The 17109-nt window shown below is 43.4% G+C and overlaps 1 protein-coding gene across 5 annotated transcripts in view; it reads right to left on the bottom strand.

Moving 5' to 3' along the window:
- bcor (BCL6 corepressor) overlaps positions 1-17109 on the bottom strand; it is a 328887-nt gene that overhangs the window by 162192 nt on the left and 149586 nt on the right. The window contains exon 1 of one of the 5 annotated variants that reach the window (XM_087992841.1): positions 11164-11362. The exons of the other annotated variants lie outside the window; for them this stretch is intronic. Within the exon in view, the coding sequence (XP_087848967.1) occupies positions 11164-11232 (69 nt within the window). The 5' untranslated portion in view covers positions 11233-11362. Of the gene's footprint in view, positions 1-11163; positions 11363-17109 lie in introns of those variants that run through there. 5 annotated transcript variants of the gene reach the window in all.

Below are 17109 nucleotides of genomic sequence, written 5' to 3'. Positions count from 1 at the left end.
TTGTTTTAATCTTTAAGTATATATCAATTTCCTATTTGAAAGCTGCTACGGAATATCCTACCATCCTCATAGGCAGTACATTCTAGATCATAATAATTCATTATGATTTCTTTAAGCCTAAACTGGGTAAGGATGGCTAATTTCCTTCTCAAACTCAGGATCACTGTTTAAATCTAAAGTGGTTGCCTATTTAAGATAGATGAATTATCTTAAAGGGTCAAGAGCTTTTGGAACTCCAAAGGGAATAGAAGCAGCATGTTTGTATATTTTTAAGGCAGAGGTAGATAGAATATTGATAAACAAGGACTGTAAAGTTATCAAGGGGAGGTACGAATGTGGAGTAAGCAGATCAGCCATGATCTGTGAGTAGTGTAGCAAGTTGAGGGGCAAAGTGGTTCATATTTGCATAATTCTCTGAAAGACAATAAGGATTGGATGTTCAAATGCAAAAAATGTTAGGTTTTTAACAACCATCTAAGGTCACTTTTACTCATGTTAACCTTTTATATCCCAATTGAAATTTTAAGTTCCGTTTTGAAAATAAATGAAAGATCAGAGAAAGTTACTCACACATTATTAGGCTCTGGGCCTTGCTCCAGTAATATATCCACACTACCATATCCTCAGGCAATAATTCTTTTGCACTCCTGAACAGAACCATCTTCACTGTTCAAATGAAGCCATCAAAATCTTTTTCCCCAAAGACCTCAATTTCAACGACCCAAGTCTTCCTTTCATTCCACATATTTGACATGATCTATTCTGTAATTTCTTCTAATCCATCATTTCTATTTCTTCAACCAAAGGATCTCTCTAAATTTCAAATAACGTTGATACTGCTTTGTGCACCTCCTTGGCATCTGTAACCTTGTATGTCTTGCTCTGACTAAGCACCCTATGATCTGTACGTCCTCGTGTGCTATGATGTGCCTGTACTACTTGCAAAACAAAACTTTTCGTTGTACTTAAGTACACGTAATTACAATAAATCAAATCAGGTTCTAAATTTAGTCTTTTTTTAAATGTTAAAAGTTATACATTTAATGACTGTTACACAGCACAATAAGGCAATCTTAGCCACTAATAATTGCTATGCAACATTACTTAGATATGCTTTAATCTAAAACAAAATCATGTTCAGTTTTGCATGATCTTGCAAACAGTACTTGTCTGGAAATTGCATAATGTGCCATCGTACACTAACAGTACAATTGGCCTGAATTATGAAATTATCTCAAGTGGATTCACAGCTATCAGACAGTACTCAACTCCTGTTGTAGTCTCATGATATTCACTGGTGACACATTTCTACAGTATTCTGGCCTGCTGATAAGTCTAGAGTTTCTGTTGACACTGGAGATTTTGAATCAGTATTAGCCCAGGAATGGACTAACACGTTCTCAGTGTTAAGTAATGTAAGTGATTATTATTCATTGGTTGAGGTTGGATGGTGAATATTGGCAAATTACCTAAAGTGTAGAGGTCATCACAGCCTGGGCTGATCAATTCCTTACTCACATACATACACTTATGATTGTTCACTAGTGACTAAAATAGGGAACTTAGTCAATTTCAATACTCTAACATAGGAATTCTGTGCTCAATCACAATACTGGGTCAGAGTGGAGTAAGACATTAGTTTAACTCAATGCAATCCCTCTCCTATAATATTAAGAAATGGTGACTGTATTTATTAGCCATTTTTCAGATTGACTTGAACAGATGAGGTGAGGTGGCAAGGAGATGATGATTGAACAACTGGGGTTCTTGCTCTGACTGTACAATTACATCTTGAATTTCTGTTCAAGCTGGAATTGCCTACATTTCCCTATGTAATGAACAAAGTAGCATCTGAGATGTTATCCAAGCTGCTGAAATACAATTCCTGTATTCAATAAATAATTTCAACAGATATTACTTGTTGATATGGATTATTTTATTTTATTGTTTGACTGTATGTGGAGGTTCACAATGAAAAAAATGGAGTAGCATACTATTTGAAAAATGAATAGAGGAAGAGTTAATGTCACAACTGGTTCATGTCACAAAATACATCCTTTCACATTTGATTGAGAAACAATAGGAAATTGCAATGGCAATCTCAATGGGTGGTGGAATAAAACAATGGAAATTTCCATTTGTGCATGCTAGGAGTCATGTGGTTGTATATTTGACTGTCAAATACAGCATTTATTGCAAGAATAATAAAATATACTCATTCGAGCATTATATTAACTTCCTCCCTTACTATTAATTCAGTGTATGTTTACTGGGCTGGATATATTGACATTTACTAATTGCACACCAATATTCACTCTTACAGTAGCACATATAGATTTCCACTGGTTATTTGAACAGATCTTTAGGGAACTAAAGACTTGTACTATATTATTGCAATCATAAGTGAGATCTGTCTACTCTGATTGGAGGATATTGCAAGGAAACAAAAACTAAAAATCTGAGCTGAATTTACAATACAATTTCTTCAACATTGTGATTTCTGTATGACCAACTACTAGAGAATAAGTAATTAATTAGCATCCACTAAATTAGCATTTAAAACTTCCTTTATTTTAGACAAATATCCAACAGTCCAAGCTACCTGCAGTATTATCAGAAGTTGATTTAAAAACATTCCTTAGCAATTTACACATGCTTGACATATTCATCACAGAAAGATTGTAATCACTGGACTTGGATCCATTAAACTTTTAATAATTTCAGTCTTTTCTGTTTTCTCAAATTTTCCTTGTAAATTAAGCTACTAAAGAGAACTAGGTAAATAACACTACTATTAATGAACAACATTTTGGCCATGAAATAGTAAATGAACATGACGATGTGGCTGCAATTCACATGAGGCACAACATGTGGAAATCAGGAGATTTTTCATAAGAAATACAAAAATGAAACATTGATATATGGATGATTAGCACCACACAAACGTTCAGCGACGGCTTTTAATTATCAGTTCAAATTTAGATAAGAAAGAACCATGCTTCATATTCACCATTTATTAATGTGCTAATTTATGTTCTTTTTAAGTATGAAAAAAGTAACTCTAGCAATAGATTCCAGAGCTACTGTTCAATGATCTAGAATTAAAGTACCAGAATTAACAGATAGTGAAGGGTGACTATTTTCTTGATGACTCATACTAGTTTTGCAAAAGACCCCTAATGAAAAAGTTCATAAACACTAAAACATCAGTAATATGAATGAACAAACTGCAAGGCGACATCTGCCATCCAGTGAAATGCATTGTCAGATGATGCAGTTAAAATGATGCAAGCCACACAACATTTATAAATCCTCTGGGTCAGACTGATTCGGCTTAAATTACACTTGCAATCCTAAATATGTTTGTAAAAAATTACAGTTTACAAAGTCGCTGTTACATCCATGTCAAGCAGATTGATGCACAACACCTCATTAAGCCCTCCCCCACCTCAAACGTACAAAGTTTTAGGTTTTATCTTGAATTGTTATTTGGTTCGCCTTTCTTTCTAAGTTCAAGTGTGTGGTGCTGGAAAAGCACAGCAGGTCAGGCAGCATCCAAGGAGCAGGAGAGTTGACATTTTGGGCAAAAGCCCTTCAACTCTCCTGCTCCTCGGATGCTACCTGACCTGCTGTGCTTTTCCAGCACCACACTCTCGACTCTGATCTGCAGTCCTCACTTTTGCCTTTCTTTCTAATTGTCAGGAGGGAGTGTGACTATTACAACTGGCATTATTTATTGCTGTTTAGAGGGGTAATCATCTCCACTCATGCCACTATTGTTCAATGCCACATATTTCTTGATGATCAATCGGGTTGAGTCTGATTGTCCTCTGTAAGAGCATTTATTTGTGTGTCTTCAAATGGCTGAAGAGGCCAACCTGGGATCCGCAGATTCTGTTGCAGTGTGGGCATTAGTGGGTGGTAATGGTGGTGGTGGGTTGACCTTCCTGATGTTCTGTCTCTCCTTGTGTAAGAGTCGTTTCTGTGCAGTCGCGTTGCTGGATGATGTTTTTCCAATGATTCCAGTTTGTGACCATGTTAACGTTGGTATGAAGTGTCTCGAGGTTGGTCCGGATGTTGTCTTTGAAGTGTTTCGTTTAGCCACCGGGACACACTGACCTTCCTTTCTGTTTTTGGAGGAATGAGTTGGGCATTTGGTTGACATAGCTGATCCATCAAAGTTGATGTTGAGTTATGGTGTTTGGATGCTGGCTATACTGATCTCCTCCAAGACACTGGTGTGAGTGCACTTCTCTTCCCAGGTGATCTGCAGGATTTTTCACAGAGATCTCTGTTGTTGTTGTTTCAGTGCTTTAAGGTGCCTACTGTAGATGGCCCACATTTCAGCTTCATATAACAGTGTGGGAAGGACAACAGGTTTGTAGATCAGACATTTAGTCTGGATCTGTAGGTGCTCTCCTTCTTCTGAGTCGGGCATAGGCTTTCACTGGCTCAGCTCAGATGGTATTGTATTACCGCACAGATGCTGACCGTGAAGCAGAGAAGGCTGACGAGGTATGGGAAGTGATCTGCATTTTCAAGTAGATGGTTATTGATCCTTATAGGAAGGGTGGAGGGACTGTTGGGTGGTGGCTGATGGAGTACTAGTGTCTTTTTTACATTATAGGTAAGGCCCAGGAGTGTATATGCTTTGTCATACAATTAAAAGAGCATTTATACATATAGGATTAAGCTCAGTTATAACAGGTTCCATTGTTGTTTCCCAAACCTGTGCTCATTTTACCACAACTCCATATTTGAACGTTTCCAAAAAGTTGAAATGTAGCCTAACCACAGCACTGAAATGGCCCTTATCAAAGTCACAAACTATACCCCTTGTAGCTGCGACAAAGGTAAATTATTTATCTATCTTCATACTTCTCAACTTGCTTGCATTATTTGCCATGGTTGGCCACAAAACCTTCAAAACCTGACTCCCATGGTCCAAGTGAGTGTACTGCCCACTCATCTCATTTTATTCTCATCGGTGCAATTATAATCAGGAGAATCACTTGCAAATTATTTGTTCTCTTGCATGGCTCCTCCAGTGGACTCCAAGAATATATTCTAGGCTTCCTGCTATTTCTCATCTACTGTGCATGCTTCCCTTGATGATGTCATGAAAAATCATAGCATCAGTTTCCATATACACACTGATGACATCAAGCTGTATCTTACCATTACCTCTCTCAATTTTTATGAGCCATTGTCATTGTCAATGCCATTGTCTTCCATCTCTGCTAAAATCTTCAAACCCAAGCTACTGACAGAATGAACCAAATGGTTTTCTACGTTGACATCCAGTCTTTCCTGAGGCTTACCATTTACGTATTGAGAGTTGTTGTTTTAAATATTATTTGAGAGTCTAGGTGCTAAACTAGTGGCATTTGGGTATTGGTTGGTTTTTGAAAGGATTCAAAAATTAACTAGGTCAGTGTTTCCAGAAACATAATTTTAAAACCAGAATGTGTCAGACAACAGGTTACTGAAGAACAGTTCATCCACTTCACCAACACCTTCCACCCCGACCTCAAATTCACCTGGACAGTCTCAGATTCCTCCCTCCCCTTCCTCGACCTTTCTATTTCTATCTCAGGCGACCGAATCAACACGGACATCTACTACAAACCGACTGACTCCCACAGCTACCTGGACTACACCTCCTCCCATCCTGCCCCCTGTAAAAACGCCATCCCATTCTCCCAATTCCTTTGACTCCGCCGCATCTGCTCCCAGGAGGACCAGTTCAAAATACGTACAACACAGATGGCCTCCTTCTTCAAGGACCGCAATTTCCCCCCCGACGTGGTCGACGGTGCCCTCCACCGCATCTCTTCCACTTCCCGCTCCTCCGCCCTTGAGCCCCGCCCCTCCTACCGCCACCAGGACAGAACCCCACTGGTCCTCACCTACCACCCCACCAATCTCCATGTACAGCGCATCATCCGCCGTCATTTCTGCTACCTCCAAATGGACCGCACCACCAAGGATATATTTCTCTCCCCTCCCCTATCAGCATTCCGTAAAGACCACTCCCTCCATGACTCCCTCGTCAGATCCACACCCCCCACCAACCCAACCTCCACTCCCGGCACCTTCCCCTGCAACCGCAGGAGGTGCAAGACTTGCGCCCACACCTCCCCCCTCACCTCCCTCCAAGGCCCCAAAGGAAACTTCCATATCCGCCACAGATTCACCTGCACCTCCACACACATCATCTATTGCATCCTCTGCACCCGATGTGGCCTCCTCTATATTGGGGAGACAGGCCGGCTACTTGCGGAGCGTTTCAGAGAACACCTCTGGGACACCCGGACCAACCAACCCAACCACCCTGTAGCTCAACATTTCAATTCCCCCTCCCACTCCACCAAGGATATGCAGGTCTTTGGACTCCTCCATCGTCAGACCACAATAAAACGATGGTTGGAGGAAGAACGCCTCATCTTCCGCCTAGGAACACTCCAACCACAAGGGATGAACTCGGATTTCACCAGTTTCCTCATTTCCCCTCCCCCCACCCTGTCTCAGTCAAATCCATCGAATTCAGCACCGCCTTCCTAACCTGCAATCTTCTTCCCGACCTCTCCGCCCCCACCCCAGTCTGACCTTTCACCCTCACCTTGACCTCTTTCCACCTATCACATTTCCGACGCTCCTCCCTACCTTTTATCTTAGCCTGCTGGACAAACTTTCCTCATTCCTGAAGAAGGGCTTATGCCCGAAACGTCGATTCTCCTGTTCCCTGGATGCTGCCTGACCTGCTGCGCTTTTCCAGCAACACATTTCCAGCTCTGATCTCCAGCATCTGCAGACCTCACTTTCTCCTCAAAGGTTACTGAAGGACCCAAGTATTAATAGAAGTTTGTTTATATTGTGTAGGTTTATCACAGGAGAGGGAAAACATTAAGACATTAGCATCAGCAAATTCTATGATACGCAAGTTTTTAACTAATTAATTCAAAAACTTTAGTTTTCAAAGAAATGATACTGGACGGACCACCTGGCATCAACTTAGGCACCAGAAATGAGAGCAACAAAAACAGTCCTGACAACCCTGCAAATTCCTCCTCATTAAGATCTGAGGATGACTACCAAAATTGGAAGAGTTGTGTCATAGACTAGTTAAGCAACAGTGTGCTATAGTCATACTTACAGAATCATACCTTACAAAGTCCCAGACACTACCGTCACCATCCCTAGATACTCCCATCCCACTAACACGACCAGACCTAGTACAGTGGTACACAGTCAGGAGAGAGTTGCCCTGGGAGTCCTCACCATTGATGCCGGAATCCAAGTGTTAGGGCAGAAAACATTTCCTGCTGATTACCACGTACCATCCTCCCTCGGCTAATTAATCATTACCCTTCCCTGTTGAGCAACACTTGAAGGAAGCACAGAGGATGGCAAGGCATAAAATTTCAAGGAATTTCAATGTCCTATTAGGATGGACTTTGAACAGATCTAGCAACTCAAAATGGGCATATACAAGGTGCTGTGGGCCATCAACAGCAGCAGAATTGTACTCCAGCATTATCTGCAACCTCATGGCCTGGCATATTCCAGACTCAACCATCACAATCAAGCCAGGAGGTAAACCCTGGTTCAATTGAGAATGCAGGACGGCATGCCAGGAGCAGCACCAGGTATATCTAAAAGTGAGGTGTCAACCTAGTGAAGCTACCAAACAGGACTACTTGTGTGTCAAACATCATGAGCAAGTGATAGACAGAGCTGACTGATCCCACAACCAGCAGATCAGACCCAAGCTTTGCAGTCCTGCCACAACCAACTGTGGCCTGCCAAAATTAAACAATTCACTGGAAGAGGTGGCTCTACAAAATACCCCTATCCTCAAAGATGGGAGAGCCTAGTACATGAGTACAAAAGATAAGGCTCAAGCATTTGCAACAATCTTCAGCCAGAAGTGCTGAGTGGATGATCCATCTCAGCCTCCTCCAGTGGCTGTAAGAATAGATGAGAGGCTAGGAATATTGCAAGAAGTAACTAATCTCCCCAAAGCCTGTGCACAAACAAACAGCATGTCAGGGAAGTGACGGAATATTCCTCAATGTGTCTGGATGGGTACAGTTCCAACAACATTCAAGAAGCTTGACATCATCCAGGACAGAGCAGCCTGCTTGATTGGCACCACAACCATTTCTTCCACCGTTGACTCTCAGTAGCAGCAGTGTGTACTATCTACAAAATGCAATGCAGAAATTCACCAGAGATCCTTAGACAGCACCTTTCAAGCTTATGACCACTTCCATCTAGAGCAATAAGAGCAGCAGATACATGGGAACATCACCTCATGCACGTTCTGGTCCAAGCCAGTCATCCTGACTTAGAAATATATAATCATTCGTACAGTATCACTGGGTTAAAATCCTGGAATTCCCTCCCCAATGACATTGTGGATCAATCTACAGCACATGAACTGCAGTGATTCAAGAAGGTAGCTCTCACCTCCACCTTCTCAAAGGTAACTGAGCACGGGCAATAAATGCTGGTAGCTAGCGATGCCCATATCCCTTGAGCGAATACAAGAACAAAAATTACTGTAAAACACTTAAGTTACAAAAGGTATATTTTACTGATCAAAAATCGCTGCAACAAGTTACAATACCACGGATTAAAATTTGTTCAATTATTTCCCCGGTACCTTAATTCCTGAACTGATGTGTTAAAAGGTTGTAAATCAATACCTAACATTGGACAGACGTGTAGAATGTTTCCGGGCTCATTTTATGACGCTATTATTACCGAATTACCCCCACTAGAAACGGGCTACACTGCGCCAATGTTGCTGATACTACCTACAGTGCTGCTCAGAATTCAGAGCAGGCCAGCAGTACTGGAGGAACTGAATCTGCACATTCTTCCCTCGAAGTTGAGTATGGGATTGTACACTGCTGCTTCGAAATGGCGATTTTCCGGAATTCTTGCCATAGCTGATTTTTTGTCGGAATGATAAATCGAGGGTTGACAGTCAGTTCTCAATGGGGTCAATTCTAAATTATTCTAAATCTTTTGCCTAAAACTTGGTTTCGATTAGCATCCGAGTTAACCAGAGCTTCGTTTTACTTTCTATTTAGAACTTAATGCGAGGTTGTAAACTTCGAGATGAAGTGGCTGCAGGCAAATTCTACTGCTTGCGCTTCGGCACGTTTACGAAACTGATCGCCGAAAAAGAACATTTTTACATAAATGCGGTGCTGAAGTTGCGAAATGAGCAACAAAAACGTCGCCAGTGAGATTAGCCAAATCCGGGGTTTATGTTGCTTCTGAACCAAGTACGGTTTTCAACCCTTACCCTCATTGCCCGAAACACAATGTCTTCAATCTTCGGCTTTCAGTCCGCTAATGAATGTAGGATTTCGCACAAGAAGACCGTGCTACGCTCCAGTAGTTTTCTAATCCACATTTTTATGCGAATCTACTATCGCACATTTCGACTCCTAACCCTGCAGATTTCATCCTTCGGTTTTGAATCTGACGGCTAAGGTATTGTTTGATAGGAAAAGGAAAAACGCGCACACAATCCTCTAGACAGTGGCGCTTGTTATTAAAAATGAATTGAAAAGACCTAGCGATGCCGGAATCGTTTTGTGTCGGCCGCCAGCAGCTCTGATGCAGATTAATTATCCGTTTCGGCTTAGTTTACCACTCCCCTGCCCCGGGTGACCTGAGCGCAGAGCGACGTCTCAGACGGAAACTGATGAATAGAGATCAGTTACAGCACTCTGCATCTCACCTCCTGCTCACAGAGATTCATCAGGAGCAGAGGCGCAATACCTTGTTTGCAACCAACGCAACAGACAGCGACAGCGTTGCAAGGATTTGCTTCCAAAGTGTTAAAATGGGGGAGAAGGCTGGCCCACAAGACCAGCTTTCTGTACTTAATTTCCTAAACACAGGCTGAACCATACAGCAGATACTACACCTATACACCAAGGCACTCGCTACTTCATGTGTGGGAATAAACACGTGACCTTGTGTACACACATCGTGAATACATTCTTTGTGAAATATTGTTCAATCACATCGATGCATTTCTTTTTAAATCTGGTAAAAGGTACCTGGAAGCAAGTTGTGTATCCTGCCTCCTGGGTGAAATTAAGCCAAATATAATGTGTACAGTGCAAAATATTCAATGTTTTTGGTTACAAATGCTAATTTGGAATAAGTCAATCATGCCTGATATTGCATTCATTTTGTTCTTTAAAGTCCTCCCTGCAACAATAGAACAGTTACAATGAGCCTTTAAATGCAGCAAAACTGCCCAAAGCATTTCACGGAGGGATCATCAAACAAAATTTGACATCGAAAGAGATGAATGGTCTTTAGGACAGATTTGGCCAAAGGAGTAAGTTTTAAAGAGCATTTTTAAAGGCGGGAGAGCGAAACTGCATAACCTCCATTGTTTAAAAAAAGAGGCCAGAGTTGAAGGAGCGCTGAGAGCCGAAGGCTAGAGGCTTGGAGAAGGTTAGATAGATAGGAAGGACGAGGTCATGGAAGGGTTTTACATTTGATAGTCCATGAGTTGCTATGCTGGGAACCAACGCGGGTTACCAGGCGCGGGTATGGTGGGCGAGTTTACGCCGATTCAAGTTTACAGCCAGTGAAAGATGGGAGGCCACCTCGGAATATGAAGTCTCTGGAGACGAGAAACAGGCTTGATGGTTTCAGCAACAGATAAAGCGGAAGCAGGGAGCATGTTGTTAAGTGTGGGTGGTGTGGGTGATGAAGCACAGCTCACATTGGATGTGTCTGGGTTCAGGTCAGGCTTAGGCAGTGCGCACCCAAGGGGATTGAATGGTTGGAGAACAAAGTTTGGCATGGGGACCAGAAACAATGGCCTCAGACCTCCCAACAATTAACTGAAGGAAATGTTTAATCAAACGGCTGAACTTCAGGCCTTCAAACTGTGTGACTTGGATCCAAACTTCCTCTTTCGAACAAACATTAATACGTAATTCTATTCATGGGAACATCTGCACATTGCCATAGGTGACTTCAGCCTATTTAAGATTAAGCTGCGACCTCAAACTTGTATTTGTAATGTTTTTTTCCCCGGAACCCGCTTAATATGAACTTCTGCACAAAGGACAACTCAAAAACGACTGTTGTGTAATAATCTCGTGTGTGTCCTGTCACCTTATTCTTCCTAGGAGGCTTGGCCGCTGTACTTCCCCAACCCGGAGGATGTGCGTGTGAGTCTTCCATCTCCAGAATCAGCTCTCTGAAGGAAACGCTTCAGCCAGGCAAGTCCAGAATCCCCGGTTTTTGTCAAGTTGAGCTGGAGGAATAGAAACCCTCCGCTTACGGTTCCTATGCACGTGACGCTTTCGTTGGGTAACCGTCCACTGAAGTACATCTCCGGCACACGGCCAGCGTTTGAGGCTCTCCCAACATCATTCAGCAGTCGGAATCTCGACACCATACAGCTGTCTCTAACCCGATCAAGTGATACAAGAGGTCTCTTTTAAAATCCAACCTGAGTGAATACATGGGGTCTCACAATGCCCCGTTTAACCTTGTTGCGGTAGGTTGTGTATATTGAAAAGGAAACGGTCTATAGGGAAAGTCTCTTTCCAGTTAGCGAGGACTTGGACATTAGGGCTGCTTCTCCGGCTGAGCCATCTCACGCAATGCTGCTGCTGCCGCCGAGACCTCCCAGCTCCGCGCCCACTTAACAAAGATCAGCAACTATAAAGCTCATCGCTGGAGTTCGGACTCCAGTTCGCCTTCTGCAGCAACAGCCTCGACCAGAATTATCTCGGAACAGAACAGACTCGGGCCTGACTGCTACTTCCTGCGTTCAAGAATGTGGCCTCGGGAAATAAATTAGCTTCAGTAAAGCGAAACAAAATAGTCACGTGAGCTCAGCTACCCATTCACCAGCCGCTTCGTCCACAACTTGAGCTCAAGTTTCGGCTGTTCTGTCTAAACCTTTTAGAAGCCTATTTACAAAATCCCATACACCACTAATACGTGTGATCGTTTCTTTTAAATTTTCTGTAATTTAATTGATACGCCCAATCATTTGAAAAGGGGGCACCAACCCTGAAACCCTGCAGACATGTCCATCCGCTCTCCGCTCTTATCAGAGTACACAAATTGTCTTTTCAACTTCACAGATCAGTATGGTGCCAGAGCGGCGGTGTGATGGGACGGTTCATTTTCTTGTACAGTCATTCTCACGGACTTCACTTATTGCATATTCCGTATTGTCTTTCTGCTCGAAGAATATCCTGAGGGACATACTTGAGACTGACAATCAGGAACATATTAAGAGCCTGGAGTAGACCATTCGATCCCTCAAATCTGCCCCGCAATTCTATTAGGATCAAGGCTGTGTCTTTCCTTCCAGTTTCCCATTCCTCTTGCCCGTCTACCAGCTGACCAATTATTATTACTCCATAAAATCTAAAATCTAGGATGTCGAATGCGTTCTCATTTTCTTTTGCAACCTTTTGTGCCACTTTTAACAACTATATCTGAACAAGTAAGCACTCCGCTCCTCTACGTTTCTTTTTTAAAAATGCACCGTTTCTTTCTTCCTTCCCAAAGAGATCACTTGAAAATCTAGTACATTATGTCAACCTTCACTCAACAGGGGCCCTCTCACCTCTGAGTTACAAGGCCATGGGCTCAAGTCTCACTTGAGACTTCAGCAGAAAGGCAATTAGTGATGTCCATGCCTTGACATCCGCATCCCGAAAGGGAATTTTTAAACTAACTGACAATTTAATATGGTGCTGAGGAAATGTTTATGTGTCGAAGGTCTAAATTTTCAGAGGAGACGAAAGGAGATCCCACAGCATTATTTGAATCAGAGCATGGAGCTTCCCCAGATTTATTGCTAACATCATTAAATATATTGACCTAAATATTCAGCTGCACCCATTGGTATGGTGCTCTGATAATTATCCACCACCAAAATTGCGAGATTCAAGATGCCTCCGATATTCAGTAACTGAATTCATTCGTGTGGTGGGAAATAGGGAGTCAAAAATCGTGAGGACATGGGGAAGACCTGGAAAAATTGTGGTGATCCAGAGGATTCTTTAACGTGTGGTCGGGACTAATAATCCTGTTCCCTCACTCCTACTTCAAGTGGCTCTACGTCCAGGCAAGGCACTTGTCTACGTGGTTAGTAACAGTGCTGTTTTTCCTAGGTTAAGCCACGGACTGCCCTCAGGGCAAACAGATATTGGAATAGGAGCTGAAAGCAGGCATGGGCCTCTTATTTTCACATGCACAGGAACACAATACCTACTCTATGGGCAGATAAGAATGGCTCCTGCTTTTACTCAATATGACAGCTGGCCCATTCTATTTGGGAAGCACAGCATGGTTCCTACCCGTCACGTGGGGCCTCAACGGCCACCCTTTTTTTCCGGGTACTATGTGGCCCAATATCTAGGTTCATTATCTGATCATTTGAACACAGCACTAAAAGTACTGAACAAAGTTACTGCTATACTCGGGGCACTACAACAGGGTTAAGATTGGAAAGTATCTTAATGACCATGAAAAACTCTGGAATGTTCTGAGAAAGTGAAAAGCACAGAGAGAAAAAAAACTAGTTTTATGTTGGTCTTTATGCAGCATTCAGGATTCTATTTGTACAGGAACAGTGGGTGCTGTGAACAAAATGTCTTGTGACAGACTGCAAGCAACAGGGGCAGCACCTTATGTTTCATGACAGCCTGAAACTGAATCCAAAATATTTTCCAAGAACGAGTTTCATAACTGAAACATGGAGGACGTTAAACAGGAAGAAAGTAGTCAACGCAGCAAGACTTTCGTGTTAACGAAGGAAAATTGGCATTGTCCAGTAAGATCCGAGAATCTTCCAAAATATTCGCGCGCGACACAAATAGTAAAGTTGAAAGGTGAGTGTGAATGGGAAGCAAATTTGAAACAGAGCGTCTCAGAGGAATGAAGAGTTCGCCGGAAGCCCCCGCGCTTTTGCAGGAAGGCAGTAAGTAAATGGACGATCGTTACCCTCATACAGCAGGGGGAAACTTCAGCATGCTGAACCTCCTGTCCAAACAAAAAAATCCATGCTAACATCACTACAGCCTATCAGGAAGAAATGGATGAACCCAAGCACCAGTGAATTGCCCAAGCCTTAGGTAAACAACATCACAGCCCTCCCCCAGTGAGGACGAGCCCACTCCACCATCCTGCACAAATTCCCTGTCGCCTCCCATGGAGCGTGAATCACAATCCTCTCCTCGCAGCTGGAAAGACCACACGCCCTCGCTGGCTGAGCAGCCAAATCATGTGAAAGACGAGAGTTAAAAGGCTCGACTATAAAAAGCCGCCAACGCCTTTGGGCTGGACGCAATGGAGCAATGAGCTGGGCTGAGGTCCTAAACTAGATGGAATCAATATTTGTAATTCAGCAAGGTACCTCCCCTTCCAAATAGGCAGGAAGCACCCCCTCCCGCTAAATATGGAATCGTGGCTGTCCTTCGTCAATGATCACCAACATCAAATCCCAACCTCGCATTGTGAACCAAAATCCTCAGGCTCCTCCGCCCCCGCCCCAAGGTGATTAGGATTTATGGCCTTCCCAAAGCGAGAACCAATTCTAACCCGAAACTCCCTCTCCACCCGAACAGAAATCCTCTCCGGGTCTCCTCTCTTCCTGCTCAGCTCTCTTCTTTCATCACCACCCTTTATCCGGTTCCTCCAGCTACCCCCCCACCCACCCCCTAAATCTTGCCCCCTTCCCCACCTCTCCTCCTTTAACACTTCCTTCTTTGCAGCTCAATTCAAATGTGGATAAAGTGAGGACTGCAGATGCTGGAGATAAGAGCTGAAAATGTGTTGCTGGAAAAGCGCAGCAGGTCAGGCAGCATCCAAGGAACAGGAGAATCGACATTTCGGGCATAAGCCCTTCTTCAGGAATGAGGAAAGTGTGTCCATCAGGCTAAGATAAAAGGTAGGGAGGAGGGACTTGGGGGAGGGGCGTTGGAAATGCCATAGGTGGAAGGAGGTCAAGATGAGGGTGACAGGCCGGAGTGGGGGTGGGGGCGGACTTGCGGAACATTTCAGAGAACACCTCAGGGACACCCGGACCAACCAACCCAACCACCCCATGGCTCAACACTTCAACTCCCCCTCCCACTCCACCAAGGACATGCAGGTCCTTGGACTCCTCCATCGCCAGACCATAGCAACACGACGGTTGGAGGAAGAGCGCCTCATCTTCCGTCTAGGAACCCTCCAACCACAAGGGATGAACTCAGATTTCTCCAGTTTCCTCATTTCCCCTCCCCCCACCTTGTCTCAGTCAAATCCCTCCAACTCAGCACCACCTTCCTAACCTGCAATCTTCTTCCTGACCTCTCCGCCCCCACCCCAGTCTGACCTATCACCCTCACCTTAACCTCCTTCCACCTATCACATTTCCAACGCCCCTCCCCCAAGTCCCTCCTCCCTACCTTTTATCTTAGCCTGCTGGACACACTTTCCTCATTCCTGAAGAAGGGCTTATGCCCGAAACGTCGATTCTCCTGTTCCTTGGATGCTGCCTGACCTGCTGCGCTTTTCCAGCAACACATTTTCAGTTCAATTCAAATACCCGCCTCAGTCGATCTTGGCTATTCGTGCGCAATGCGACGAAGGGTTATCTAGGATTTTCCTTATTTGTTTGTGAGAAAAGCATTTAAGGCAACAATAGGTCTGCGGGAGACATTACCGTTCAGGGCCCACAAGTAATACTCTGCTTCCTGTCCTTGAACCACCGCATTACACATTGCCCGGTTGTATATACAGCATTATCACTATACAAAGTGATAATCATGTGATAGATGACACTAACATTCCCATGAACCGAACTACATTTACAGCCAACCCCACGTTTATTTTGGCAGCCATTTACCTCCTTCGGAAAGTCACAGGGAAAACACACGGGACAAGTAAATGCCTTCAGAACCCAAAGCACTTGTCTGGTTTTCTGGGAATATTTATGGTGCAGAGGAAACCCCCGAATACAGCATTTGAAAGACTCAAAGTTCAAGTGCTGATGTATTATTCACATCCAACTCATCAGTAACAACGCAAGTTGAAGGACCGAACGCAGACTTGATCTAAACACTCAGGCGCCGCTTCCATGCATATCCTTGATCGCCCCCGCTGTCAACACACTCTTGACGCAGTGGACAGGAACAGAATTTATGACATTGTTATACCTACCCCAACTAAAACTGGCCGTTCAAAACTATTGGTTCGTGCAAGGGAACTAAAGTGACACAAAAATAAGTCAGCCCCAAGAAATTGTCTTCCTTGTGGCAAGTTTCTCGCAGTACTGTGCATTCTAAAACACGTACAAACATGAATAAATGCAGATTCCACTTTCTGCTGGTTTAGGCATGCACCAAAAAGAGGGCAACTAAACGCTAAATGAGTGAATTGCAAATACAATAAAAAGTGACAACAGGTGACCAAGCCCGTAGACATTTAGACCATAACAGAATGATAATATCATTCAGCTTTCCGGGCGGTATGGCAGATAACTGTTCCATGCATCCCTCTATTGTTTTATCCTTGGCATCATAAGCAATTTAAGATCGACTTTTTGATTGGGGTAAATTGAATTGTGTTTGTCAAGATATAATGTATATTATCGAAGAATATGGTGCTGGAAAAGCACAGTCGGTCAAGCAGCATCCGAGGAGCAGGAGAATCGACGTTTTGGACATAAGCCCTTCATCAGGAATGCCCTTCATTCCTCGTTCCTGATGAAGGGCTAATGTCCGAAACGTCGACTCTCCTGCTCTTCGGATGCTGCCTAACCTGCCGTGCTTTTCCAGCACCACACTCTTTGACTCTGATCTCCAGCATCTGCAGTCCTCACTTTCTCCTATAGTGTATATTAGTTGACTTAAAACCAAGACCTGCGAAATACCAACTGAAATTTCCATTTTGGAACAAGGAGAAACGCGTTTTAAGATTTCCTTAATCTGGAACCAAGTATATAAATGATCTGGATGTGAACATAGGAGGTATAGTTAGTAAGTTTGCAGATGACATAAAATTGGAAGTGTAGTGGACAGCAAAGGTTAACTCTGATTATAATAGGAT

This window comes from Chiloscyllium plagiosum, unplaced genomic scaffold, assembly GCF_037043375.1.
Source record: "Chiloscyllium plagiosum isolate Xiang-an unplaced genomic scaffold, Cpla_swu_hap1 HiC_scaffold_12, whole genome shotgun sequence".
In the NCBI taxonomy this organism is placed as follows: domain Eukaryota; kingdom Metazoa; phylum Chordata; class Chondrichthyes; order Orectolobiformes; family Hemiscylliidae; genus Chiloscyllium; species Chiloscyllium plagiosum.
This window is presented reverse-complemented; position numbering and strand designations above follow the sequence as displayed.